The sequence below is a fragment of the Drosophila albomicans genome, chromosome 3, assembly GCF_009650485.2.
Source record: "Drosophila albomicans strain 15112-1751.03 chromosome 3, ASM965048v2, whole genome shotgun sequence".
NCBI classification, from domain to species: Eukaryota; Metazoa; Arthropoda; class Insecta; order Diptera; family Drosophilidae; genus Drosophila; species Drosophila albomicans.
The window spans coordinates 53793647-53821646 of record NC_047629.2 but is presented as its reverse complement, the minus strand read 5'-3'; the positions used below and the strand labels follow the sequence as shown (position 1 = coordinate 53821646).

At 41.6% G+C, this 28000-nt stretch overlaps 2 protein-coding genes across 4 annotated transcripts; one reads left to right on the top strand and one right to left on the bottom strand.

Annotated features, from left to right (window-relative positions):
• Positions 1-203: 203 nt before the first annotated feature.
• On the bottom strand, positions 204-27644 carry LOC117566388 (myb-like protein AA). 3 transcript variants are annotated; one of them, XM_052004736.1, is made up of 10 exons: positions 27222-27644; positions 25807-26416; positions 24875-25744; positions 24582-24813; positions 3282-5442; positions 2708-2957; positions 2562-2648; positions 2327-2494; positions 2034-2262; positions 204-1977 (listed from the first exon to the last, which is right to left on the bottom strand). In XM_052004736.1, exons 2-10 carry the CDS (start codon positions 26281-26283, stop codon positions 1580-1582), a joined length of 4872 nt encoding a protein of 1623 aa, XP_051860696.1. In that variant the 5' UTR covers positions 26284-26416; positions 27222-27644; the 3' UTR covers positions 204-1579. The 3 variants fall into 3 exon arrangements, with proteins under 3 accessions (XP_051860696.1, XP_051860697.1, XP_034101784.2); XM_052004737.1 differs by having other exon boundaries at positions 24875-25723; XM_034245893.2 differs by lacking the exons at positions 24582-24813; positions 24875-25744; positions 25807-26416; positions 27222-27644 and adding an exon at positions 7855-7953.
• LOC117566389 (monocarboxylate transporter 9) lies at positions 16360-21267 on the top strand. Its single transcript, XM_034245894.2, has 2 exons — positions 16360-16607; positions 17145-21267. The coding sequence occupies exon 2, from the start codon at positions 17834-17836 to the stop codon at positions 20297-20299; it is 2466 nt and encodes an 821-aa protein (XP_034101785.1). The 5' UTR covers positions 16360-16607; positions 17145-17833; the 3' UTR covers positions 20300-21267.
• Positions 27645-28000: the final 356 nt, after the last annotated feature.

Genomic DNA, 28000 nt, shown 5'->3' with positions numbered 1-28000 from the left:
AACAGAAGAGGTTACTTTTAAATGTGGATGTTAAATCGTAGTCCAAGCAATTTACAGCACAGTTTCTATAGATTTTCCCGTAATTATATCAAATATTATTAAATACAAACTTAATTTAACAAAATTTCGTAACTATTTTTTGTTTTTGTTTTGTTTAACAACATATTTCTTCGTTTAGTCACTGACTACACAATGCACTCAAATCGTGTGTTCGACAACACAGAATTCATTTCATTTTTTTTTTGTATTTTTTGTATAATTTTTTATCGAATTTTAACATTGGCACGTTATTTATAACTATTGTAAGTGTATGTGAATTAATTAATAGCATTACAAATTAAAAAAATATGCATGTATCTGTGTAATATGCTCGTTTGCTTATAGCAACTACAGATGCAACAACTAGAAATCTTGATTAGTTGTTGTTCTTTACGAAATATGAAACTTGACAAGTTGATTTACATAATTTATAGCTTTACTTTGTTACAACAAAATCTAATATTTATCAACTAATTTATGTGTTTTGCCAAAAGACAGTAAAATATCATTAGAGGTGCGAAAATAATTTGAGGAATAGCGAAATAAATGATGAAGTACAATGATTTGTGTGATTGATTTGTTTTCTAACTAAACAACAAAACGAAATAAATTATGAAATGAACGTAAACTTTGATAAATGTAAGTGGCGTTACTATTGTTGGTTTGCTGATAACTTATTCCCGACTTATACACAAAATAATGTCTACATATTCCATGGGTTTTGTTTGTTTGTCTTGTATTGAATACAAAAGTATTTGTTAATTTGATTTGTTTTTTGTTTTTCTTGTTTTTAAAGCATATTCAAAGCATTTCAATATATATTGTGAACTATACTCAATAAACGGCTGATTGTTTGCTCTGGGACCTAAATGCATGCTGCATGCTCCATAAACAATTACAAAAGAAATGGTATTCCTAGTTGTCCTATAACTATGTTTTATATATATATATAATGAATATGTACATATAGAGCTCTAAATGTTTGTCATATCGAAAAGGTCTACCAACTATTTATGTATATATAATGCACACGACTGAACTTTGTGCCATTTAGAAAGTTTCTTTTGTATTTTTGGAGGAAAATTGGGCATGCTGATAATAGATTGGCTGCTTTAACTATATTAGCAACTAATTAGTTGTAATTGTATGTATGTATGTATGTATGTATATGATCATTTGCTCGCTGTTTCAGTTAACGCACGCGCTACCTTTGTACAAAGATTTCGTTTAAACGAACTTTTTGTTGTTCTTCATTGTTGCACAACTAAGCTGCTATCGACTTAGGACTACGGCTAATGCTTATAGCTAGGAGTTTTGCATTAATTTTAAGTCTTATATGATACACACACACGCACGCACGCACGCAAACAGCACACACACATACATCGACCATTCACACTTACATGCGCTTTGGACTTCGGGCTTAAATATAGGCATTTAAATATAATATATATATAATATAGTTTAATTGTTAAATTGTACATGCATAGAAAACCAAAACGTGGCATGCCTAGTATTATACTTTTTTGACAACATAGTTTCATTTGTTATTCGCTGAGTTTGCAGCTGCGGTGTTGGAGGCGGCATTGGACGTGGCATGACCATGACCATGAGCATGGCCATGGGCATGGGCATTAGAGTTGCCTCCTGAGGAGCCACCACTGCCGCCGCCGTTGCTTGCCTGCTGCACTGGAGGCAGGGTATCGCAGCGGCGATAGTAGAGTAGATAAGGCACACGCGGCGTATGCGGCTGCAGCACTTGCTTCTCGCTGATCGGTTTCACCGAACTGTCGTCGTAGCGCAGCCAGCAATTGTAGCCGGTATGGAACACGTCCGTTATGTAATGGCCCTTCGAGGCCTCTTTGCCATCGTGATAGACGACAGCGAACAGGCGATAGGCGCGCTGCTTCTGCGACGTCTTCTTCGAGCCAAGTATCTCTGCAAAAATAGGTCATGAATTGAGGATAATCTTGGTGTTTTATGCATTCACTCACTGGCATCGATTTTGAGTTCCGCAGGGAACTCAACCTTCTTCAATATCTTTGTGCAGCCATCGGATCTGTAGTCAAAGTATTTCAAATGCAAGATGAGCACAACGGGTAACTTCTCGAGAGTCATTTGCTGCCAGGCAACCACCTCCTGTTTGGTCTTGCTGCCAGTGACACCCTCAAGCTGATCGCGACCAATCAATATCTCCAATGCCTCCTTAACCGAAGCAGCTTTCTGTTTTGTGTATAAAAAAGTAATTGTTAGCATGAACTAGATCGTTGATTGGTGTCAAACTTACTTCAATGTTCAATTGCAGCGTGAAGAATGGCTGAATAACATCCGTGGAGTGTTCGCCCTCGCGTTGCAGACGCGAACGCAGCTCGCCTCGGAAGATGTCGCTGAGTGGCGTGCGTCCAAAATCGGTTTGGCGTGTGACGCTTCCCTTGTTGCGATTGTTGCAGATCATCTGTGTGGGTGGAAATTCATTAAACAACATTTTGCAAATCATTTGAGATATGCGCGAAAGCACTTACCTGCCAAACATCGCCGCCATCCTCCTGCTCCTGTTCCTGCTCTTCGCCATTCTGCTGAGCAGTTGGCTTGGCAATCAGCTTAATCACCTAAAGCATAAATAATTTAGTATGCCGTTAAATATAAAGACAACTTATTCAGTACTCACTTCCAGCATCTCATCGTTGAGCTTGTTGAGAACGTAGCCCAAAAATTCTTCGGCATCTTCCTGTCTGCCCTCAACATGCTCCTCGCGACTGTCGTTCCACAGCTTGTAGATCTCGGTGGGCTCAAAGGCCAGATCGCACTGCAGATCCACGCCAGCAAACTCATCCTTGCCCTTGATCTGAGCTGCCTTGTTGTTCACACGCAAACGTGAGCCGCCAGGCAAAGCGGAAAAGTTTGTCATATAAGACATCCTAAAGGAGAACAAAGAGAAAGTATTTTAGTTAAAGAATTTCAATTGCATATAATTTCATTTTACTGTGCGTGCAAGAAGCAACACATGAAGCCATCGATGGGACATTCACGCGTTACACACTGCACCTGCATTGGCCTCGACGTTAAGCATAGATTGACCCCAGAACGGAGGCAACCAATGAACGCCTGAGAGGCCAATGCCAATTGCTATGCCACAAGCGTAACACAGACGACAGCTGGACATGGTGCCGAGACGTCTGTTGACTTGCCTGTGGCTGCTAATAAACCCCCTCTCAACACGAAATCGAAACTGGGTCACTTACATGGCATTCACGGTGGGTGTCTTGACCTCACTCAACACCGCCGCCTGCTTGGGTATGGACCGCAGCAGATTGTAGAAGGGCGCACAGCCCAGAAGCGCCTGCAATATGGAGTTGATGTAGCAGTAGTTGGAGCGATTGGTTAGACCACGTGGCCGCAGACTGATGGGCGTCAGATTGGTTTTGTGACGTGTCAGAAACTCGGCATATTTATTGGTCCATTCATCCAGCTGTGCAGTACGCGTTGGCTCCGGCTTCAACGGCTTGACCGCTGCCGAGGCTGGCGAAGCTGCTACAGCGGCAGGCACAGCCTGAGCCGAGGCAGCCGAATAGGAGAGGGTGCCGGGTGTCACAAGGGGAGCAGTGGGCGCTGGCACTGGAGTTGGCGACTGCAATTGCTGATGCACATTCGCAGTCGAAGCTGCTGGCAATTGTTGCTGCTGTGATTGCTGTTGCTGCTGCTGCTGCTGCTGTTGCTGGGCAGGCAATTGATGTGGTTGCTGCTGCGGTGGAGCCAGCTGCAGTTGCGGTTGCAGTTGTGGTTGCTGCTGCTGTAATTGTTGCTGTTGCTGCTGCTGTTGTTGCTGGGACTTGTTGCCGTCGTAGGGCGCCACTTTGGCCACTGGCTTCGAGCTGAACAGGCTGGCCCATGATTTTTGCACGCTGTCCCCGCTGCTGCTGCTCTGCGATGCGGGCGGCACTGGTGGCGCCAAATTGAGCGCTGGCTGTGCTGGCTGCTGCTGTGATGCTGCTGCACTGAATGTTGTTGTGCTTGTTGTTGTTGTCTCGCTGCTGAAATTGTGTGAGACGAACTTTGTTTTGCTCACAAAGGATTTGCCACCAGCTGAGGCAGCATGTTGTTGTTGCTGGTGTTGCTGATGGTGCTGCTGTTGTTGTTGTGGCTGCTGCTGTGCTGGTTGTTGCGATTGCTGCTGCTGCTGTTGGGGCAGCACTGTGGCATTGTTTGTGCTATTGGACTGGTTGCTGTCAATGGACGTCTGTTGTTGAAACTGATGCGGCGCTGCTGTAATGCTTGCCGTTGAGGTAGTTGTTGTTGCTGCTGCATTGCTGTTGCTGTTGCTCTGATGTTGCTGCTGTCCACTAATTTTGCGCTCCAGCGGTGGCGCTGTGCTGGCCACTGGCGATGAGGGCACCTTCATGGTGCCATATGTGCGCATTTGTGGCTGATTGCTGTTGTTGTTGCCGTTGTTGCTGTTGCTGCTGTTGCTGCCACTGCTGCTGCTGTTGTTGTAACTGGTTTGGTAGTGCTGCTGTTGCTGGTAGTGCTGTTGATTGGTATAAGTCTTGGTCGGGTGACTGTAGGCACCGCCACCACTCGAGGAGGAGCCACTGCTGGACTGCTTATTAAAGCTGCTGTTGCTGCTGTTGTTGCTGTTGTTGCTGGCACCACTTGGTGGTGCGGTTGCTGTGGCAGCCGTAGCTGTGGCAGCCAATGCAGCACCGCCGTTGTTGACAGTGTTTGGCGATGCTGTCACCGCCACCGACTGCGTGGACTTCTTGTGTTGCGAAGAGTTGGTCCACGACATGGTTTTGGTGGTCTGATTGGCGGAGTCGTTGCTGCCCTGATGATGGTGATGATGATGCTGCTGATGGTTGTACTCTGATGAATATTTGCGACGCACTTGTTGTGCATTGTTGTTGTATTGCTGCTGCGGTGGCTTGCGCTGTTGCTGTTGTGGTTGCTGTTGTGGCTGCTGTTGCTGCTGTTGTTGTTGTGGCTGCTGCTGGGCATGTTGCTGCTGTGGAGCATGCTGATCATGGTAGCTGGGCTGCACCTGCTGCTGCTGTGGTTGCTGCTGCTGTTGTTGTTGTTGTTGCTGTGGCTGCAGCCCAACTGGCGAAGTTTGTTGCTGCTGATGTTGTTGAGTTGCTGGTGCTGGTGCTGCTGCTGTCTGTTGTTGTTGCTGCTGTAATTGGGGAGCAACAGTGGCAACAGAGACCGCCAAATTAGTCGTTTGTTGTTTTTCAATCAGTTGCTGTGGTTGCTGTTGCTGTTGCTGCTGTTGCTGCTGTTGTTGCTGATATTCCAGCTCGAATTGCTGCTGCTTCTCGTTGCTGGCAATCAAAGTCTCATCCAAAGCCGCCTCGCTGCCCTTCTTGTTATTATTATTGTTGTTGTTGTTGGCCACCAGCGTTTTATCAACTGCAAAAGAGAAAGAATTTCCTGCATTAATACAAAATTTATCAACCATGTTGCAAGGTCAAGTGCTGACCTCTAGGGAAGGCGACAGCAGCAACGCATACTTAATCCGCCAGCCCAATTGCTGATGTGCAGCGCATACAAAATAATTTACAATATCATCAACATAATTGATACCAATTGATGTTAAATGAGCTACACACAAATTTCTCAATGCAAATTTAGGCTTCTCTTTTTGTTTAATTGATTTGTTTGTTTGACATTCGAACACAATTTGGTAAAGACAAGGGTAAAAATAAGAGGCAAGTGTTTGCTTTGTAATTGTGGATTTAGGTTGATGGAAAAGTAGCTCAAAATAGCAAAAAGTCAATAGGAAATTAGTTCACACATCGCATCGCACATCGCTAATCAGCAGAGACAATAGAGATCCGCCTGATCAATAATAGAATAGAGAAAACTGAGAGTTGATTCACTGCACTTTAATCGGACACTTCTAACAGCAACAAAAACAAGAATAACAAAAAGCAGACCACTAGAGATAACTGTCACAATGAACAATGGGTTCACAATGTTTGTGCCGGCGACAACAGTTGTTATTGCCCAGAGTGCGTTGATAAGAGGCATGCCGCATATCGCTGCCGCCTGTTGCTGTTGCTGTCCAATCAATTTGTCAGCCATTTGCAGTAAATAGAAAATAACTGAACTTAATCCATGTCAATTTCAGCGGATATAAAGTGCGATTACAACAACACTATCGTGTTGGTAAATCATAATCAACACTTTGGAGTAAAGACTATGCGACAGCAGTTTCAGACGATAAACCCGAACATGTTTATTATTTATTAACGATATCACACACCCATCAGGGGGGGCAGCAAATGACGTTATCAGTGCACACACACACACACACACACACACACACACACACACACACACACACACACACACACACACACACACACACACACACACACACACACACACACACACACACACACACACACACACACACACACACACACACACACACACACACACACACACACACACACACACACACACACACACACACACACACACACACACACACACACACACACACACACACACACACACACACACACACACACACACACACACACACACACACGTGATGCACTGAAGCAGTCAATGAGATGCTGCTATTTGCTATTAATAAATGCCTAATTAATAATCCCAGCTAAGCATGAGAATCGAGGTGCTTTGCTCTGCTCTACTCTGCCATTGGGGTCTCGCCCCATGTATTAACAATTACGCGCCGCTGTAAATATTAACACTTGATAAGCACAACAACAACAACAACAAGAATCAACTGGACAAGGCTGTTGATTCTCCACAGCTCATGGTCATTGGGGATTGGGGGTCTGTAAATGTGGGAAATGCTGCAAAAGTGGAGCGCACACTCACTCCAAAGTTTGCCCAGCTGATTAACTGATTCATCTCGCAATCACAAGATTTGCCAAGTAAAGCCATGAACAGCAAATCGAATCAAAACAAAGTGCCTGTAAATCACACACCTGGGAATCACAGCATTGAAATGTGATTAAGAAGTATCAAGAGGGAATACATGACTTATGCTTTTGTAGTACAAATTTTTAAAAGACAGAGAGAATCTATCTAAATTTAGAATCTATCAAAAGTAAGCTGCTTCATTACAAAATTAAGCTTACGTCTAAAATGCAAAGGTATTTACAAAAAACGCATCAAATAATGCATTAAATAAATCAAAAGTTAATATCAATTAGTTAGTCATTAATTTTTGAACTTTGTTAGCTTCATTTGAATAAAGTTTAGAATATATTTAGAATGCATTTGTTACCTTCAAAACAAATTAAACCTTGAACTCGAATCATCTTTAATGTGTAAAGGTGTCTGAAGATCTTAGTTGCTCTGGTTCATCTCTCATTGCAATAAGAAATTGTATTCGTTATTTCAATCAAATAATAATAACTTTTAGAAGTAGAGCAAATGTTTCATGTTAAATAAGCTTCGTGCTGAAGACTAAACTTTTTCCCAATCAAGACTTAATTAATTGTTTATTAATTTTTGCACTTTGTCTTGCACCTTACAAACAAAGTTCAGTGTCTATTTAGAATAAAGCTCCAGCATTCAATACAAAGTTAAAATAAATCCAGCAACTTAAACTCAGATTATCTTATATACTAATGGTTATCATGTTAAGTACTGAAGTTATTTTTGAATGAAAAATAGATTAGATAGATTTTGTTAAATCAGCACATCAATCAATTAAAGTGCTTAATATAAAATGGAAAACTGATTGTACAATCATAACAAATTATTGAAAAATAATAATTACTGAATTTCTTTCCAAAGTATCTACTCTTTTAAAAAGAATAATCAAGTCCCAATACTTACTCATGTGTAAGTACGAAATCGTATGCCAGCACATTTGGGATATCTTTTATCTTTCCTCTACACGAATTTAATTTTTTTTTTCAACTTGAATAAAACAACTTTAAAATATTTACAGTTGACTCAATTCTGAGATGCTTACTTTGCTCTCAGTCTCAGTTTCGTATGCCAAAAATTCCATTGAAACTTGTGAGAGATCATTTAAGATCAGATGAGATTTGGCGGGGGCGAAACAAGCCCCTCTTTATATATTTGTATATCTTGGCACATGCTCGGAAAGCAAGGGTAAAGAAGAGAAGGCGCGACAGACGCGATTAGAAAATGTGTGTACATCAAATAGACTATTAACAATTTCTTTGACCAGCGCAGCGCAGCGCAGAGAGGCTATTTAAAGTTTCATTAGCATTTGGATCATAACGAATGCTTTCAGTGTACAATTAAAAGGCAATGATAAATACGAATACGATATTATATTTACCCCATAACGTCATATGACAAAGAGAGCAACCCCGGTCAGAATCGGATTTCCAACAACAACCAACACAATACAACAAATGGAATTTTGAATACAGAGTGCGAGTGTTAATTAATTTCAATTAGCGTATAACGAGAGCAACAATAATAATAGATATATAGATGAGAGACGATAGAATTGGAACTCTCCAAAACGAAATGGAAATTTATAGAACATGAGAATGCAGTCAGTATTAAAATATACTAAGTGTGAGTTAAAATTTTAAATTCATACTTTGACAAACAATATAATTCGAACTCTGAAAATGAAATTTAAATTTATAGAACACAACTTTGTAGTCTAGTCAGATGAGAATGCAGTCAGTATTATAAGCGACAATGAAAGAAACTAGAATTGGAACTCTCATAATCGAAATGGAATTTTATCGAACAAAACGTTGTAGTCTAGTCAGATGAGAATGCAGTCAGTATTAAAAATATACTAAGTATGAACTAAAATATAATAATTCATACTTTGACAAATGATAGAATTAGAACTCTCAAAAATGAAATGTTAGTTTATAGAAAACTTCTTTGTAATCTGCTAAGATTAAGATAAGAATGCAGTCGGTATTAAAATTATACTAAGTGTGAGTTAAAATATTATAATCGACGATTAAAAAAACTAGAATGGGAACTGTTATAAAAGAAATATAAATTTATCGAACAAACCGTTGTACTCTAGTCAGATGAGAATGCAGTCAGTATTCAAAATAGACTATAAGTATGAAATAAAATATTAGAAATTATGCCAAGGGAACAGAGAAAATAGAATTGGAACTCTCAAAAATGAAATTTAAATTTATAGAACACGAAAATGCAGTCAGTATTAACAGTATTAAAATATACCAAGTGTGAGTTAAAATATTTTAAGCGCGACGATGAAAGAAACTGGAATTGGAACGCTTAACTAAATGGAAATTTATTAAAAAAAAAACTTTGTAGTCTAGTCAGATGAGAATGCAGTCAGTATTAAAAATATACTAAGTATAAATTAAAATATTATAAACAATACCTAGGAAACAGAGAATATAGAATTGGAACTCTCAAAAATGAAATGAAAATTTATTGAACACAACTTTGCAGTCTAGTATTAAAAGTATACTAAGTATGAATTAAAATATTATAAACTGTGCCAGGGTGTCAGATTTGGGTGCGACGACGACGACGATGAGCGAGAGAGAGCGACTGAGAGAGCTGCATTGTCACAAGGTTGGCTGGATAATTACAGACCTGAGCGCACAGGTAAATTTTACAACAACAACAAAGTCAGTAACAATAACAGCAACAACAACAAGAGGCAAACATGTTACGGCTAATAATAGCAGACAGCAACAACAACTAATAAAAGTTGAATGCAACAATGCAAACAAGGAAATCGTCATGACACGAAAACGCGAAAGCGACAGCGACAACGACAACAAAACGCGACTGTACTTCACTTTAACACATGTGGCACCCGACTTGTTCCCAAAGGGGGGAAGCAGCCAGAGGGGGTGAGTGCATTAGAACAGTTTCATGTCGCCTCCTCTTCTCTCCACACACACACACACACACACACACACTTGACTGGACAATTTCGCTTTCAATTTCACTGAGGAGCACACAGAACTGTGCTACGCTCGGCTGTATAACAGTTTTATTTACATTACGCAAATGAATTTGTTGCGAGACGCATTTCAATCGAGATTTTGTTACTACGTTTTGTTGCCATTGTTGTTTTTGTTGTTGTGCAATCCTATTTGATATTTAATTGATTTTCCTATCCGACACAAAAACGGGGTCATCAGCATGGAGAGGAGAGGAGAGGAGAGCGCAGCCCCCTCCACAGACATCGTCTAGCTGTCGGCTCTGCTCTTCTCTCAGTTTCTGTTGTTGTTATTGAACGCGCGATTTTATTCAATTTTTATTAGCGGCAACAACAATGACAACTCAAACAACAACAACAACGACAACAACGATTGCCGCCGCATTCAACTAATTTGTATTTGGCTTATGAATTTTAAACAATTGCCGGGAATATCTCCGAGTGAATGAGACACAGCTTCCCCACCAATTGAGCCGAACCGAACCGAGCAGAGCATTAGAAATAGAAATTTGTTATTTAATTAAAATACATAAAAATAAATAAAGCCAGCGCAATCAATGCTTCAACGAATTTATACATATTTTACAAAACAAATTTCACAATCAACAAGTGAATCACTCTATTTAATTGTGCTTATCATCAAGTGAACTTTAGAGCAAGTTTTGTTTTTGTTGTATTTTTATCAATGAACCAACACAGAAGCCGAATTTTCATGTTCAAGTTAAATTCATTCAGAATTCCTTCACTTGCTATCTAAAGACATGTGTTTTCTTCAAGAGTTTATTGTACCCGTTAAATGAAGAAGACAATCCGTCTGCCCGTCTGTCCATGTTTAAAAACACTTTAATCTCAGGGATCTTAAAAGTTACAACCAACTAACTAAATTTGATATAATGATCCTTAAGTAGATCGAGGACTTAACTCCTCACCACATATTGAATTTTCTTCTTTTGGTTTATGAGATTTAAAAAAAAAAAAAAAAAGAATTCCTAAATAATATATCATAAAATATAATAATTTGTGCCAGAGGAATAGAGAACATAAAATTGCAACTCTTAATTTCATTTTTAAGAGGCAGATGAATGAGGTCAGTATTAAAAGTATACTAAGTATGAAATAATTTTAATATATACAATGATTTATTATTTTAATTCATACTTGGAGATTGCGATAGAATTGAAACTTTCAAAAATAAATTGGAAGTTTATAGATCACAATTTTACAGTCTAGTCAGATAATAATAAAATTAGTATTAAAAGTATACTAAGTATGAAATAATTTTAATATATGCAATGATTTACTATTTTAACTCATACTTGGAGACGCGAAAGATTTGGAAGTCTCAAAAATGAATTGGAATTTTATAGATCACAACTTTACAGACTAGCCAGATAATAATAAAATTAGTATTAAACAGATAATAATGCAATCAGTATTAAAATATACTAACTATGAAATCCTATATCACATTCCATACAATATTTCTGTTAAGCATTGATTTTTTTACATAATTTCAAACACGTTTACTTGTAAAGATCATCAATTATTTGTTTTAGCCTTTAACCTTCAATTTCACGAACAATTTTATATTCTTTATAGAAAGAAAAAGTATTCAAATGTGCAGTGTTTCATTGTCGAGCTAATTCAAATTCATATCATTCGCAAATAGATAAAAAGCTTTGACATATTTGCTAAAATGTGTTTGTTCACTCGACAAAAGCATTGATTTCCTTTTATATTACTAATATAATGCAGTAATCTATCACAGCATGAGCAATTGTGTATCATTATAGCAATACATGCAAAATTAGTCACATTACTTTGCATGAATCGACGCAGAACAAAAATAGAATCAACATGACTAGTTGATACTCTTTGCATAAATAGAAACCAACAACTCTCAGTCACGCTTTTTAAAATGTATCCACAATAAATAAATCAATTAACTTTTAATACTGACGACTGCACAAAATAATTTATTGCTAAGCGAAAAGTTGAAAGCATAAATGCAATAAACAAATAAAGCGTGATGTCAGACTACGATCGTTCGTTCACACACGTGGTGTGTAATTGTTATTGTTGTTGTTGTTGTTGCTGATAAGAAATCTGGCCAACAATTTGTCGTATTATGGGCGTTTGGCTGCGATGACAAACAAATAGTAAACACACTCAACTTGACTGGAAAATGCGGCCTGGCAACAATGGCAAATTGAATGAAACACCCTGTTGTCACCCTGTTGTCAGTTGCCAGTTGCCCCAATTCGAAATTGTTGTTGCTGCTGCAATTCAATTGAATTCATTTGTGTCAATTTACAATAAATAATAGCCAAATAGAAGTGCAGTAAACAATAAGCCAAAGAAAATTGCATAATGCTCAAAGAGACGACGACGACGACGACGACAAAATGCGGCACGCGACCTTCGTCTGAAGCAGCCACAACATCGCACCGCAGCTGTCAACAGCAATACGGTAAAACAACAAACAACCGTAAAACGTTTTCTTATCAATGAAGGTGGAAAGAACTAGCCAACAAATAATTTACGAGCAACAACGACGACGACTCGTGGCTATAAAGTGGGGCGGTGATTATATTAAGCCATTTTTCTTGAAGCTTCTTTTCGTTGAGCGTTGTGTGTGTGGCAGATAAGCATCGATTGCTTGATTGGCAAAGGCAAAATGGGTGATAAGGGGGAACTGAAGTGCGTTAAAGGATAACTGAAAGTAAAACTGACAGCTTGACAACTGAAAAAACAAGTAAGAAAGCTACAGTCGAGTGTGCTCGACTGTGAGATACCCGCTACCCATTTTAATATAGGCAAAATATTGCGGTATTATTTTCAAAATATACCGAAAATACTAAAAAAATACTAAAAATATACCAGATGGTATGTTTGGTATATCAAACCATTCAAAATATACCATAGACGGCACAATATACCAGATTGTCATCTAAAGCAACTAAGACCCCTAGTAAGTAGGCGTTTTTGCCCATACAAAAGTATTTCTTTAATAACTTCGACAATTTTCATCTGATCGCAACCAAATTTTCAGGAATCATAACTACTATAGTTATTATTATATATACCAAAACTCTTCGCAACTCTAGCTTTATTTTATTACGCTTGTTATTCGATTTTTTTGATTTGCGGGGGCGGAAGTGGGCGTGGCAAAAATTTGAAACAAACTTGATCTGCGTGCAAATATAACAAATGCTGTCGAAAAAAAATTATAGCTCTATCTCTTATAGTCTCTGAGATCCAGTGTTTCATACGGACAGACGGACAGACACACAGACGGACATGGCTAGATCTTTATAGGGCCGGAGATGCCTCCTTCTACCTGTTACATACATTTCCCGTCGGCACAAAGTTGTAATACCCTTCTACCCTATGGGTAGCGGGTATAAAAATATGAAACGAGGCAGCAAAGTAGCAAATGGAACTGAAGCAGGATATCAGTGGCAGGCAGTATTCAGCATTCACGGGAGCACATCAAGGACATCGGTGTGTATCCTGCCTGGCATTAACATATAAATGCGTATAACAGTTGTGGCGCGTGGGCAGCCGAAGCAGAGGCGGCAGCAATGTCATCTACTAGATACAAATGTATCTAGCAGGTACAAAAAAAAACAGAGGCCAAACTCACAAAACGGGGAAATGAGCTACAATCGATGCGATGCACAGAAAAAGCAACAAGTAAAGCAAAAAAAATACAACAACAACAAAAGCGCAAAATAAAAAGAAATAAATGTTGGCAGGCAGCAGCAAAAACTGCGTCATTTTGTGTAAAATTGTTGTATCTATTTAATATTGGCAGCAAAGACTACAGCTGGTGCATCTAGAATATATATATCTAGATATATAATCAGATCGAGTATATGTGCAAAGATGGACAAAGTCACAGCGTAAAAAATTACACACAGTACTCAACGTTAAACAAAAGCGCAGCACATTGACTGTGTGACAGACAAAGTGTCTCGGGGCGCGCACAACGCGGCGTATGCGCAATTTCAATTTCATTTCCCGAAGAGGCACAAAGACAAAAGACTAAAGGAAAGCACAACAGCAACAACAACAAAAATGATCAGAAGAAGGTTGTTAAGAAATTCTTGAACTGGCCCAGCAGAGGCGTTGGCATTGTCTAGATACAGATACAAATACTGACAGAGAAAGAAATTCATCGATGATATACGATTGTTTACTGTGTGAGAAGTATCTACTCGTATAAAAGCGCATTCAACTCGTGCACATAAAGGAAAATCTGTGATGAGCGAGGGAAAAACCAATTGCAATCAGCAGTTTTTAAGTTATTAAAATGTTGCTAATGAATTGTTCATCCCCCTTGATAATTCCCATTTAATCTCAGCTTTGCATTTTCCTTCTGCATATTTCTGGCAACTTAAATTGCTTTGTTGGCATTTCTGTGTTTTCTGTTGGAGCTCTTGTTGTCACCTGCTCTTGCTGCTCGGCATTTTTGGCTTGTGGCCCAAAACAATTTCGATTGTGAAATTGTGCAACTAATTCAAACACCTGCTGCTTTGTGGTTTATTGTGTGCGGGGGCGGGGCGATAGAAAGCAAAAAGTTTGTCGAGTTCTGTCAACCTTATGCATTTCAACTTGAACTCACGCAATAACTGTGTTTTGCGGTACAACATTTTAACGCATTAAATTTCACTTTTCTTTATTATAATACTTGCTACTAATATGGCATAAACTAACGGTCAATTTCCTGGCCATAATGCCAACTACTACCAAGAGTGCTGTAATGTGGTTTAAGTAAAGGAGAAAGCAAAAACAGTGCAGGAGGCTGACTAATGCGCTAATAATACAGTAAATCAACTTACGAGAGCACAAAAGCAAAACGTCAAGGGCTGGCGCCCTCTGGCGTTGACCCATAAGTCATGTGCACATATATGTATGTGTGTGTGGGTGTGCGTGCTACCATTTTTATGAATGACATTGAGCACGTACACACACACACACACACTTGCACACTTGAGTTAAATAGACATCCTCGGAAGAGAGCTAGACAAAAAGGCACTTTAAGAGACGTTTCAACTTTTCAATTTACTTTCCCTCTCTTAAAGCACTCACATTGCATTATCTACGACGACTTTAGTATTTGGCAAGTATTTGTTTATGAGCTAAAAGTCTAAAAATAATCCATTTATTGACCAATATAAACTGTGAAATTAACACGATTCGCTCGCTTATCAACCTAAAAACAATGCCAAAATGCTGCAATGACTGAAAACGCGTTAAGATACGACCAAGACATGCTGAAATTACGAAATTGCCAACTCCCCAACGACGACCTCGTGTTCTCCGCCAGTGTCGGCGCCTAAAAGTCGGCACACCAAAAAATTTTCACTGCTCACACACACACACACGCACACGCACACGCACAGTGGTTAGAGTGACATGGGAAAAAGTAAAAGTTTGAAAGTCGCAAGTTAACCTTTAACCTAAATCACAACTAAGAGCAACAGTTTACGCTCTTATATGCCAAACTGTTATACCAGGCAAAAGTGTTATACGCGTGCCGGTTTCCCTTCAAGAAGAAGAACCAGAACAAGAACAAGAAAGGTAACGGTGAACGCGTCGTTTAAGAACTACAAAGTGAAGACTACCCTTAAAGAAAGTGCGTCATAAATATACGTAGAGAGGGTAGTTTGCACAACCCCAAAGGGGGTTGCTAGGCTGTTCTGTGCAAAGTTGTTTTTGTGTGAAATCTGTGTATCAAACGCAACTGTAGCCAACATTCCTGCCTTCTGCCTTCTTCTTGCTGCCGCTGCGTCTGCTGACTGTTATCGTTGTTGTTGTTGCTGCTTTTCGCACAATGTGCAAATCAGCTGTTTCTGTCGAGCGCAACCCTTGCGCCGCATACCTGTAAACCCAAGCAAATGTACAAGCTGTCAAGAGAGCGCAAGATAGTGAGAGAGCGAGAGCGCGCGTGCAAAGACAAAGAGAGCTTTTGTGGCCAGGTGGCCAGAGAGAGCGTCGAGCAGCGACTGTGAGAGAGCGGGAGCTTGCGCGCTTGAACTTCAAATGCATTGCATGAAAAATAGACATCGCAATGTCAGCAACCGCATGGCGAGAACATTGTTTTTTTTTCATGTTGTTTTTCGCATTTTTGTTGCCAGCTTGCTCGCTTGTTGTTGTTTGGTGTAATTGAAATTGTGTTTGCTGTATCCGATGAGGTTATATCTAGATATGTGCATGTGTATGTGGAATTGTAGTTGTTGCTTTTACATTTGTTTTGCGTTTTTTGCCTTTGCATTCTCACTTGGCTGCCTGTTTTTTTTTTTTTTTGTATATGTCAGTATAACAGTTCGGGTTCTAACAGCCCCATTCGGTTTTCGACGTCTGTTGGTTACGACGAATTTTCATTTTATATCGAACAGTGCAGCAGTGACGACGGATACACGCCGTCAGTGTGTGTTTGGTGTGCTCTTTTTGTTGGTATCTCTCGCGACGCACAAAGAATTCAAATCGCTGAATACACCCCAAAAAACAACAATATAAAACATATAGCAATATTAAATTTGTAAAATATATAAACAACGAACGAAATTGGCCATTCTTCCGTTGATGTGTTGCACATGATGTATGCAACTCTCGACGTCAATTGCTGTTGTGGTAAAGTGTGAAACACGTAAGCTCAGAGTTCCGTGTATTATTGTCGTTGTTCTTGTTCTTGTTGTTGCCTCTCTGCCGCTGCCTTCGCAGTTCACATTTTATCGATCACACGTTGCGGGGCCGTCGTTCGACAAGCGAAGCTTTTCGTTTGCTTTATTTGCGCTCTTTTTCTGCTGACGCCGAAGGAATTTTCGTATTTTTTATACACATTTGTACAATCAAATTTCAATACTCAACAAATTATACAATTTGCAATTGCATTGCCATCACATCAAGTACGTACAGCACCCCCAAAAAGCAGCGCGGTCGCGACGCTAACAGCAACGGCAGCAATGCAAAAATATGCCATAGATAAAAGCAGCAGCATGTACTAGCCGCAAAAGCAAAAGCAAAAGTAAAGCACAACAAATCGACGCAAAGACAAAAGTCAAGCATAGCAAAGTCAAAAGGCAGAAGCAAAGTCAAAAAACAATAACAACAATACACACGTTTTGCGTTTGCTGCACATCCACCAATCGAATCTCAAACCAAAAATTTTATATTGAACAAAAAGCACACAACATTTTACAACGTGACAAATAGCAAAACAAACTTAAACGAAAATCGGCAAAAATATTTCATGAAAATGCAGTGTTGTTTTGTTTGTATGTGACGGCGACGACGACAACTGTCGATAATGCATAAGAACTTTGAAGCAATAACAATTCAAGAATAACAACACACACGCGCTCACACACACACACATAACGGCAGTTTAAGCTTCACAACTTAAGAGAGGGCGCGAGAGCGAGAGCACCTCGAGTGGGAGTAGCAGCAAACGAGAACGAGAGCGAACGCGCGCAAAGATAAAACATAGTAACAGCAACAGCAACAGCAATAGCAGCCGAGGCAGCGACGTCGACGTCGACGGCGGCCGTTCTAAGGCTCGCATAACTCGTAACGGCGTCGAGCGTGACACTTCGGCCACGCATAACGCAGACAATTCGTCGACTACTCCCAACGAACTCCACTTGCAAGGAGCTTGTTGGTGTGCGGGCAGCAAAAAGCAACGCGCGGCAGGCATCAAGTGAAAACGAAAACGAAAACACAAATCGAAATTGAAACTGAAATTGAATTTCATGTTGAAAGCTCGCTCAAGTGCATGTGTGTGTGTGTAGTACAGCAAAAAACTAACGGTGCTGTAAATCAAAGCAATTAAGTAAAGCAAAAACCAAAAAAAAAAAAAAAAACAAATTTTCAAAGATGGTGGACAGCAACAGCAATGCAGCAGCCGCTGGCACAGTGGGCAATTCGGCGGCACGCCTGCGCAAATTCGAACGCACCGACAGCGAACTTGCCTGCGAGGAAGCAGCTCGTCTAACCGCCGAGCAAAACAGTCCCGAAGACGATGAGGACGACGAAGAGGAGGGTGAAGGAGAAGGCGACGATGAGGATGAGGTTAGCGTCTATGGGGAGCTGCCGCCACCGCCGGACGGTGGCTATGGTTGGGTCATCTGCTTTGCCAGCTTCATGTGCAACATGATTGTCGACGGCATCGCCTACACATTCGGCATCTTCCTTGAGGAGTTCGTTGCCTACTTTCACGAGGGCAAAGGCACCGTCGCCTGGGTGGGCAGTCTGCTCTCCGGTGTCTATCTGAGTGCTGGACCCATTGTCTCGGCCCTGGCCAATAAATATGGATGCCGAGCTGTCTGTATTGCTGGCAGCATCATTGCCTGCATCGCATTCGTGCTGAGCACGTTCAGCACGAATGTCAGCATGTTGATGGCCACCTATGGCTTCATGGGCGGCTTCGGTTTCGGCATGATCTATTTGCCCGCCGTCGTCGCCGTCGGATATTACTTCGAGACGAAACGTTCCCTGGCCACGGGCATCGCTGTCTGTGGCTCGGGCTTTGGCACCTTTGCCTTTGCCCCGCTGGCTACTTATCTGCTGGAGGAGTACGGCTGGAAGAATGCGCTGCTCATCTTTGCGGGGCTGATTCTCAACTGTGCCATCTTCGGTGCTATGATGCGTCCCCTCACCTATCCCAAGAAGAAGCGCGTCAAGCCGCTGATGCAACGCATGTACGAGGAGAAGCAAATGCAGCTGGAGCGCGGCTCCTTTGCGGGTTCCCACTTCATGGTCCAGCTGCCCGATGGCACTATGGAACGCAAGCTCAAGATGCCACTTAACGCTGATCCGGGTGTGCATTCCAGCCTCAATCTGGAGCTGTTGGCACAGCAATCGGGTGGCCTGCATCCGGTGTCCACGCTGCCCACCATCACCGAGTCCAAGGTGGTTGAGGTGAATGCCCAATCCCCGCCTCAGAACAACGGCAATGCTGATAGCAACGGTCAATTGTCCGCCCGATCCGGCCGTCGATCGCATCGCAACTCCGAGTCGGAGCACAGTCCTTATCAGTCACAGGATGCCATGATACGCAATGCCTCGCAGCCGGCCTTCCTGGCCGGCGATCATCAAAGTCTTCCCAAGAATGGCTCCGTGCCGTCCTTCAGCCGGGTGCGCAAAACATCCGCCTCGGAACGTTATCAACCCTCGTTGGCGGCCATTCGCGCCTCGTCACGTGGCGACATCGAAGCGGGCGCTGGCGGGGATTTCAACACGTCAAAGTTATCGCTGTCGCAGCGTCAGGGCAGCTCCAGCGGCAGTGCCGGACGCATGGTGCGTCCCATGTCGCGTAAGGATATCTTCTACTCCGGATCCGTGACGAATTTGCCCCAATATCAGTCGCAAAAGTCGCTGACCAACTATCGCAACTCGGTGCTGTCGCTGACCAAGTACGAGAAGAGCATGCAGAGCATGCGTCTGGATCCGTTGGCCGAGGCGGACAAGCATCGCGAGGAGTACGATCTGTGCCCCTGTCTGGGCATTCCCGACTCGGTCAAGTCCGTGTTCAACACCATGCTGGACGTGAGTCTGCTCAAGGATCCCGTCTTCATGCTGATGGGCGTCTCCAACATCTTCGGCATGGCCGGCTTGTATGTTCCCTTCGTCTATCTGGTGGATGCGGCCAAGGAGCACGGCATTGCCAAGAACGATGCTGCGATGCTGTTGTCCATCATCGGCATCACCAACACCGTGGGACGTGTCGTCTGCGGTTGGGTGGCGGATCTGCCGCAAGTCAATTCGCTGCTGCTCAACAACATCTGTCTGCTGATCTCGACGGTGGCGGTGACCCTGACGCCACTCTGCTACAGCTACAACGCCTACATTGCCATGTCGATAGCGTTTGGCATCGCCATCTCTGGCTACATTTCGCTCACGTCAATTATCCTGGTCGATCTGCTGGGCCTGGACAAGCTCACCAATGCCTTTGGCCTGCTCATTTTGTTCAGAGGATTCGCCGCCCTGATTGGCACACCGCTGGCCGGTGCCATCTATGATCTGACCCACACCTACGATCTGCCCTTCTACATGGCCGGAGCTCTGTTTGCCATCTCGACGGCGACCAGCTTCATGGCGCCGTGCATGAAACGCTTCAGCAGCTCGAATGAGACGCCAGTGCATGTGGAGACACTGACGCCCATCGATGAGGAGCAGGGCGAGGATGGCGAAGAGGAGGATGAGGATCAACCAATCACCATAGTGCCCAAGATCATCAAAACTCTGCCCAGTCCACTGCAGGAGGAGCCGCAGCAACAGTTTCCCCCCACGTCTGGGACACAGAAGGCATCGACGACGACAACAACGGAATCAAAGCTCTAAGCATGAGAAGTGAATTTACAACAACAGCAACAAAGTGGAAGTGAAGAGAAACTATAATTATAAAACAATAAACAAAAACAAGTCAAGTACGAAGAAAGAGAAGAGAGAGAGAGGGGATCATGAGAGACAAAGAGCGATATTTTTCTAGCAACTTATACAAAGGAGAGCAAAGTCAAGACGGATCCAGAGGGGAAAAGAAAGAGAGAAAGAGATCAGCCGGAGAAGTGAGCAGCAGGGACAGGGACAAGTCCAGGGTCCAGGCAAAGTATTGAATAGAGCACACAAAGAAAACTATATACAAAACAAAAACACAAAAAGAGCGCATGTAAATCGTATATATATAATATATATATCGATGCCGATGCCGAAACTATGCCTAAGCAAAAAAAAAAGAAAACTATTCATACAAACTAAATATATAGTATACAACAAATTGATAAATTATAGCAAACAAACTTGGCTTAGCTTCTCGATGATAAGATTGTAGCCATATACAAGTATAAAATATATATATATATTAGCTATATAACAATATAGAAACACACACACAGACACGCTCACTTTGATAAAAACCCTGATCGATAAATATAGTCTCAACAATAGCAACAACTTCAGCTACAGCTACCACACACAGCAACAAGTCTACATTGTAAAATATTTTTTATTATTTGTTTGTTAAATTTTACGATTTTCTTTAATTATTGTGTATTTTATTGCTATTATTATTATTATGAAGATGATGTTTATTATTAATGATTATTGCTAAATATATATGTATTACGGATAAACTCTCGATCTATATAATTATTACTATAACTGTATAACTGTTGTTGTGCATTCGTTGTTATACGGCAAGTGTTATAAATGTGTCATACGACCTAAATGTAGTAGGCAAAAAAACAAAAACAAAAACCAAGTAGCGATTTAGCAAGCAAAATACAAATTCAAATTGAAAAACAAAAACGAAACGAGTGTGTAAACCTTTTTGGAAGTAGTTAGTTATATTTTCGTATGTAAACTAGAGAAGGCAAAGCGATGATTAAGTTGTAAATTGTAAGAGAACAGCAACAACTACTATATAACAAATTATTATGCTAAAACAACAAAATACAAATAAATTTTATATGAAAAAAAAAGCCCAAGAAAAAAGCTACAAAAAAACATAAACTGAAATTGTTTTCAATTTTAAAAAGTAATAATTTAGCTAACGGCAATTTTATGGCTCATGTTTTATACATTAAAGAATTACTTAATAATAATAATAAACTACAAACTATTTCAGGCAAGTCCATAAGCAAAAGCAAAACAAATCTTTAAAGGCTTGTGCGTTTTGTTATACACTACAATTACAATAAAGAAACATACGTATATGTGTTATACATTTTAAAACTAACCAAATTTTTAGAGTGAATAAACAAGAAGCAATAAAATGCAGTTTTACACACAATACACTCTCAATTAAAAGAAAAATAAACAAATACACGCAGAGAGCAAAGCAGAACAATAAATGTTAGAGAAAATAAACAATATTTGCCATTTTCAAACCTAGAAAACTATTCAACAGCTGTTATACAAGCAACTAGAACTGTTATATGAACAGCTGTTCACTGTCGCCGCCCCGCGATAGCAATCGAAATCGGAATCGGAAAATGTGTATTAGAATTTCAGCTCATTATGATGTGTTCGACGACAACACAAAACACAAAAAAAAAGAGCTCTAAAAATCATCGATCAAAGTTCAGATAATTGCGTTTTTTACTGTTGTTTTTTTCGGAGGGGCCTCTCCCGTTATCGCACGGGCTTATGCCCCAAGATATCAGGAATTGAGCATGGAGGTCTTATATGGTCGTGCGCCACTTGAAGCGACCCTGATTACGGAACTAAAGCTCCATATAAAAGAAGTCTGTCGCAACGAGCCGTAAAAAAAAGCATAAAAAAAAAAAACAGATTAGACTAATCAATAAATGGCGTTTAAATGAGCATTAGCAATTGCAACAAGCGGGCATAAACTGTGTTAACTGTGTTGGGTTGGCAATTGGTTGCGATGTGTTACGATTGTGTCCCTATATCATTGAGTGCTATATATGCTATCAATCGTATCTGGTCGGTCGTGTATAAACACGCCAAGTGCTATCAAATTATTGACAAAGTCGCCGAGCCAAGTGCTGCAAAAATAACAATAAAAGAAAGCAACAACAGCAATTTTGACGGCGAGACAGCGTTCACTCCAGCTTTTCTACAACAACGCAAACACACTCACTCACACACTCACAGACACACAGTGGACTAAGACCCTCAACTGGCTGGACAGCTATCAATTTGAGTTTGGGCCGAGTGCATAAAATATGTGAGCCAAGTACGAGAATATGTGGAGTGATCCATGGCGCCGTTGCTTTGCTTTAATGCTCCATGCGACATGCCAGTGAGCAGTGGCCAATGGCCAACAAAAATGTCAATGACTGTGCTTGATAAGGCGGAAGGCAACTCTAAACCAAAGCGAACCGAGTCCCATGCATCACACAAATGACCGTTGGACGGGACGCAGCTGAACGAAGCCAAAGAGTAAACAAAAGTAGCTAAAGAAAGCGAAATTAATGCAGAGTTCAACAAGAAATGCTTTTAAGGGTAGTCAATAATTCTGTATGCTTGGTTACTGGTTACCACATGACCAATAATTGACCACAAATTACGTGTACAATATCTTGCAGCTGAAGGAATGAGAATGTAATCTGTTTATGGTCACCCTAATATGAAGTTACGGTCATCCTATTCAACATCATTTATAAAACTAACTATTTTCGGTCACCCTGAAATTCAACTTATATGGAATATGGTCACCCTATCCAATATTTCTAAAGCTCCTTACATTAATGTTTTCTTAGGATTACTAATATAACAACTATTTCAGCCTAATGGTGCAAACACCATATATAAGGTTCCTTACAAAAATATGTCCCCATTTAAAAAATCAACGTTGTAATATGGCCACCCTAAAACGTGAGCATAAACAATATGATGAATGAAAACAAAAAAGTTGTAAATATTATTTAAAGCAACAAGAAACCTCAAGCAACCTAAACTTTTTCATAAACAAAATCTCAGCATTTCTAAACAAATTCTTTGGTCACCCTAGGACTATGCACTTTGATAAAGTAGACCATATTAATAACGCATACTGCACACAAATATATAAGACTGTAAGTGGAGCAAGACGTTGACGCATAGAAAGCGTCGGCGACTGATAAGCAGAAAAAAAAAGTCAGGGAAAAGAATAATACAGAAATAAAGAAAACTGCATAAACAGAGCGAGCGACTCACAGCTGATTAGTGACAGAAGTGAATAATATACTACATCTACAATAAATATATAGCTGGAACTACAAACAACAGTAAAACTGTTTCGACAACAAATCAAACACCTGTGAAGTGCTTCCTCAGACAAAACATGCGCTCTGGATAGGCATTCAAAGCACTTGGAGCCCGAGAGATCCGCAGCTAATGGACGCCTAGCAACAAGTCGTCGTCGCCGTCGCAGTTGCCACTCAAAGGGCAGCCACGGCAATTAAGCGGAGAGCGAAAAAACAAAAAATATATATACTGAAAATCATGGCAGAATGTTGTTTTTGTTGACGACATCGACGGAGACGTCGAGCCCACAAACGCAACGCCTCGTATCATGTGACGCCGGATTCGTCGTACACCTGACACACAACAGACAGACAGACAGAGGGACAGACAGACTTAGACCCAGACCCAGACCCACAGCACAGCACAGCACAGAATTGAAACCTCCAGCGACACGAATTGTAAACTGAGCGTGCAAATGCCCAACAATTCAGCAAAAACAAAAAACGGGAAAATAAAACTGCAAGCTGATGTTATCGCAGCGTATCGAATGGAATTGAAACGAATAAAACCTTTACAACACCCTTTAAATAATAATAAAGTGAGTCTACAAACTATTCATCAAATCAAAATATAAAAGAACCAAGACATAATCATGGTAAACAACAATAAACTGGAGAAGAACAAATAAGAATAAGTTGAACGATATTATTATGCAACGATCTATAAAGTGAATCGAATATCAATTCATTCCCATGGAAACGCGATTCGAACGGAAGCTATCAATATTCCATCAACATAAACATCAATTTAAATATACACATACGTACATACATATATAGATAGATAAAAGAGAAATATCAGTTATCTGGTTGCTATCGGAACACGTCCCAAGGCAGCTTATCAATTAGAAATATAACAAAAAATTGCCACTCACCCAATTGCGGCTCCTGTGGCGCCTGTATTTGCACTTGGGGCGTGGGCGTCTCCGCTTGTGGAGGATGAGTTGGCAGCTGCTGCTGTTGCTGTTGCTGTGGCGGTGGCGGTGGCTGCTGTTCGATGCAAACTGCTGGCTGTGTTTGTTGTTGAATGATATGATGTGGAGGTGCCGCCTGGACAAGCATTGCTTGCGGCTGACCATCGCCTTGCATCCAAATCTCCTCCTTGTACTAGAAAAAACAAACAATACAAGATTAACAATGAATTCAGGGTAAAAAAGTCAACACTCACCTGTGGCACACCGGCAACTGGATGCATTGCCTGCAATGGTGCCAGCTGGCCATCGGCGTAGATCTGCATGACGCCCATCTGCTGCTGCATCTCGTGCATCTGTTGCGCGTCATAGATGGAATAGTTCGGACTCAGCATGCTCGACGTTTCCGAGGAGGCCAGCGATGAGCTATTGTGATTCAATTCATCGCCATTGACATGCGCCACCTCCGCATACTCTTCCGGATACATGGGCGCCGGATGCCACAGCTGTGGCATCTCCTGTGCCGCCTGCCGTTCGTCGACAACAACACCAGCCTGACCCTGGCCACCATCCTCGGTGGTGATGTAGGACGCGTACTCGGATGGCGGCACCATTTGCTGAATCACATATCCGCCCCAATTGTACATGGGCGAATTGTAAAGTGGCATCGGTTGTATAAACACTGGCTGTCCTGTGGCCTGTTGCGCAGCGGCAGCAGCCGCATTTGGTTGTGCCGGTATTGGGCCATGATGGGACGCAAAATAGGCAGCCTGGTAGCCGCCATAGGCAGGATACGCTGGTGGTGCGTAGTACGACATGGGTTGCAACTGTGCCTCTGGTGGCGGTGGCTGTGCCATCTGTGGTTGGCCCATCACATCCGCCTGCATTTGCATCACATTCTGCGCTGGACTTGAGCCATCTGGCTGTTGCAATTGCTGCTGCTGTGGCTGCAGTTGTTGCTGTTGCTGCTGCTGTTGTTGTTGCATGTGCCGTGGTCTGTGGAAATCATTGCGACGCTGGCCACGATCGCGTTCGCGCATGCGTCCACGCCCGCCCATGCCACCCATGTGCCTGTTGGGATTACCCTGATGCATCGACATGGGCAGCTGTTGCATCAGTGGATTGCCATGCAAAACAAGTAAAATATTATTGTGTGATCAAAAGTGGGCAAATAAGACAACAAACTTACCTGTTCCTGCGATAAGTCACCATGCGCAGTCGCATAGTGAGGCGGCGCTGCGCTGCCAGCTGGATACGCATACGTGTGCGGCCAGTTGTGAAGATTCACATTAGCGGTCACATTGCCCACATAAACGCTGTTGGGCATATGACTCGGGATCACTGTGGGATGGAACACGGGTGCTCCTTGGGACATGTGCGGATGATGGCCGCCATGACCTGTGGGCATGTATACAGGCTGATTGTAGACGGGTACTGGAGTGAGTACGCTGTTGTTGTTGTTGTTGTTGTTATTGTTGGTTGGCGACACAATGTTGTTGCCATTGTTGTTGTTGATGTTGCTGCTGTGGGGCGGCGGCTGTGGCGTTGTTGGTGTCGACACCGGCGTCGCTGCTGGCGACGGCTGCTGCAACGGTTGATGCTGCTGCTGTTGAGGCGGCTGCTGTTGCTGCTGCTGCTGGGCAACCGGCTGTGTTTGCTGCGCCATAATTGGAACAACTTGCAACGCAGTTGACAACGCTGACGACTGACGATGCAATGCGATTGCGGCACGTTGGCGTTTCTGGACGAATCTCAGGATACACTACAGCGAACGCCAAACATTGAAGTGTCTTCTACAACTGTGTTGGAAACCAAAAAAATATATAAATTAGCAACGAAGCGCCAAATTTTGAGGTTAAATAGAAGGGCACGCGATCTGGCAACGCCGCACAGCTGTCGGGGCCCCAGCAAAAACACAAAACGGCAAAAAAGCACAGACAAAAAGGCAAATAAACAGAGAGAGCAAGTGCAAGAGAGAGCGAGAAAGAGAGAGTGTGATATGCTGTACCGGGTGGGGTGACAACCCCACCAGCTCCCCCACAACGAACGACTGCAGTGTGCCGTTCAAGTGTCAAAAATATACATATTAATTCAAAACAATGCAATTTCGTTAGATGCCGGCAAAAAACAAATGCCAAACGAAATGTAAAATGTGCTTGACTTAGGTTGGGCACACTCATAAGTGCTGGCACACCGTCAAGCAGACTGAAGGAGCACACACACACTCAAACACACATATATATGCAGCCAAAACACACACCTGTACAACAGGCGCCGCACTACGTCACTCAACTGGAAAGAAAAGCGAAGGAAGGCAACAAAAAAAAAAGAAATAGAGCGACTCTTTCAATAAGTGTCGAAATTCTAGCTAATTCGAATAGACTGCGTAACTTAATAAGCATGCAAATGCACGCAGCATTCCAATGTCCAATGGCGGCGGCAAACACCACGTTGACGACACAAAAAAAAAAAGCGAAAAGAGAACGCGGTGGAATTTATGTAGCAGCGGCAAAGGGGACAACAAAGGGGGTTGGATGGCTTACGGGCGGGCAACAAGAAAATACTTAAGTATGCTATGCTGTTGTGAACTTCTTTTCTGCTTACCTTTAATAAGTTCGCCAACAAAAATAAAATAGATGAATCAGTTGGGCTGCATCCAATCTAACATGTTTTTCTTTTTTTTATGCGTGCGGGCGGCCTCGCGACAGTGCGTCGGGCGGCTGCTGCCAATCTAAATGGAAAAATGAGTCGTGTTTCACTTGCCGCAGCACTCTTCTTTTTCAATTCTACTTTTTTTTTTGCTTTTTTTAATGACACGACGAATTCTGCAAGCAACTTTTGTTACACACTGCACAGTTTTTTTTTTGTATTCGGAATTAACAACGAACTGTTTGCTGCCTGCTTGCGCCACCCGCACACGCACAAGTATGAAAATGCAGTAGATAAATTATTAGCGCTACCCACAAAAACACTTAATTATTTTTGCATGTGCAACAAAAAAAGACGGATTTGTTTCTTTCTACTACTCGTGGTGACAGTGTGACCTGTTAATTAACAGACAGTCACGTTAACAGCCGCAAAACTTTTAACGTTTACGTGCCCTGTTAAGGAAACAGCATATACGGCATTCTTTTCTTGTATGACAAGGTTCACACGCATACATTTTTATAATTCCATACTTTATATATTTCAAATAAGATTTTTTTAAATTAATAATTATTTGGTGCTTATTAAAATATTGTTATTTAAATAACGTTTACGTATAGCAGCTGTTAATTGAAGAGTGCATAACAGCAACTGTACTGTAAAATGTTATATTTTGTGTGTGACCATCCGCTCTGCACATTTATCGATAACTTGCTTATAACAACAGAGTCAAGAGT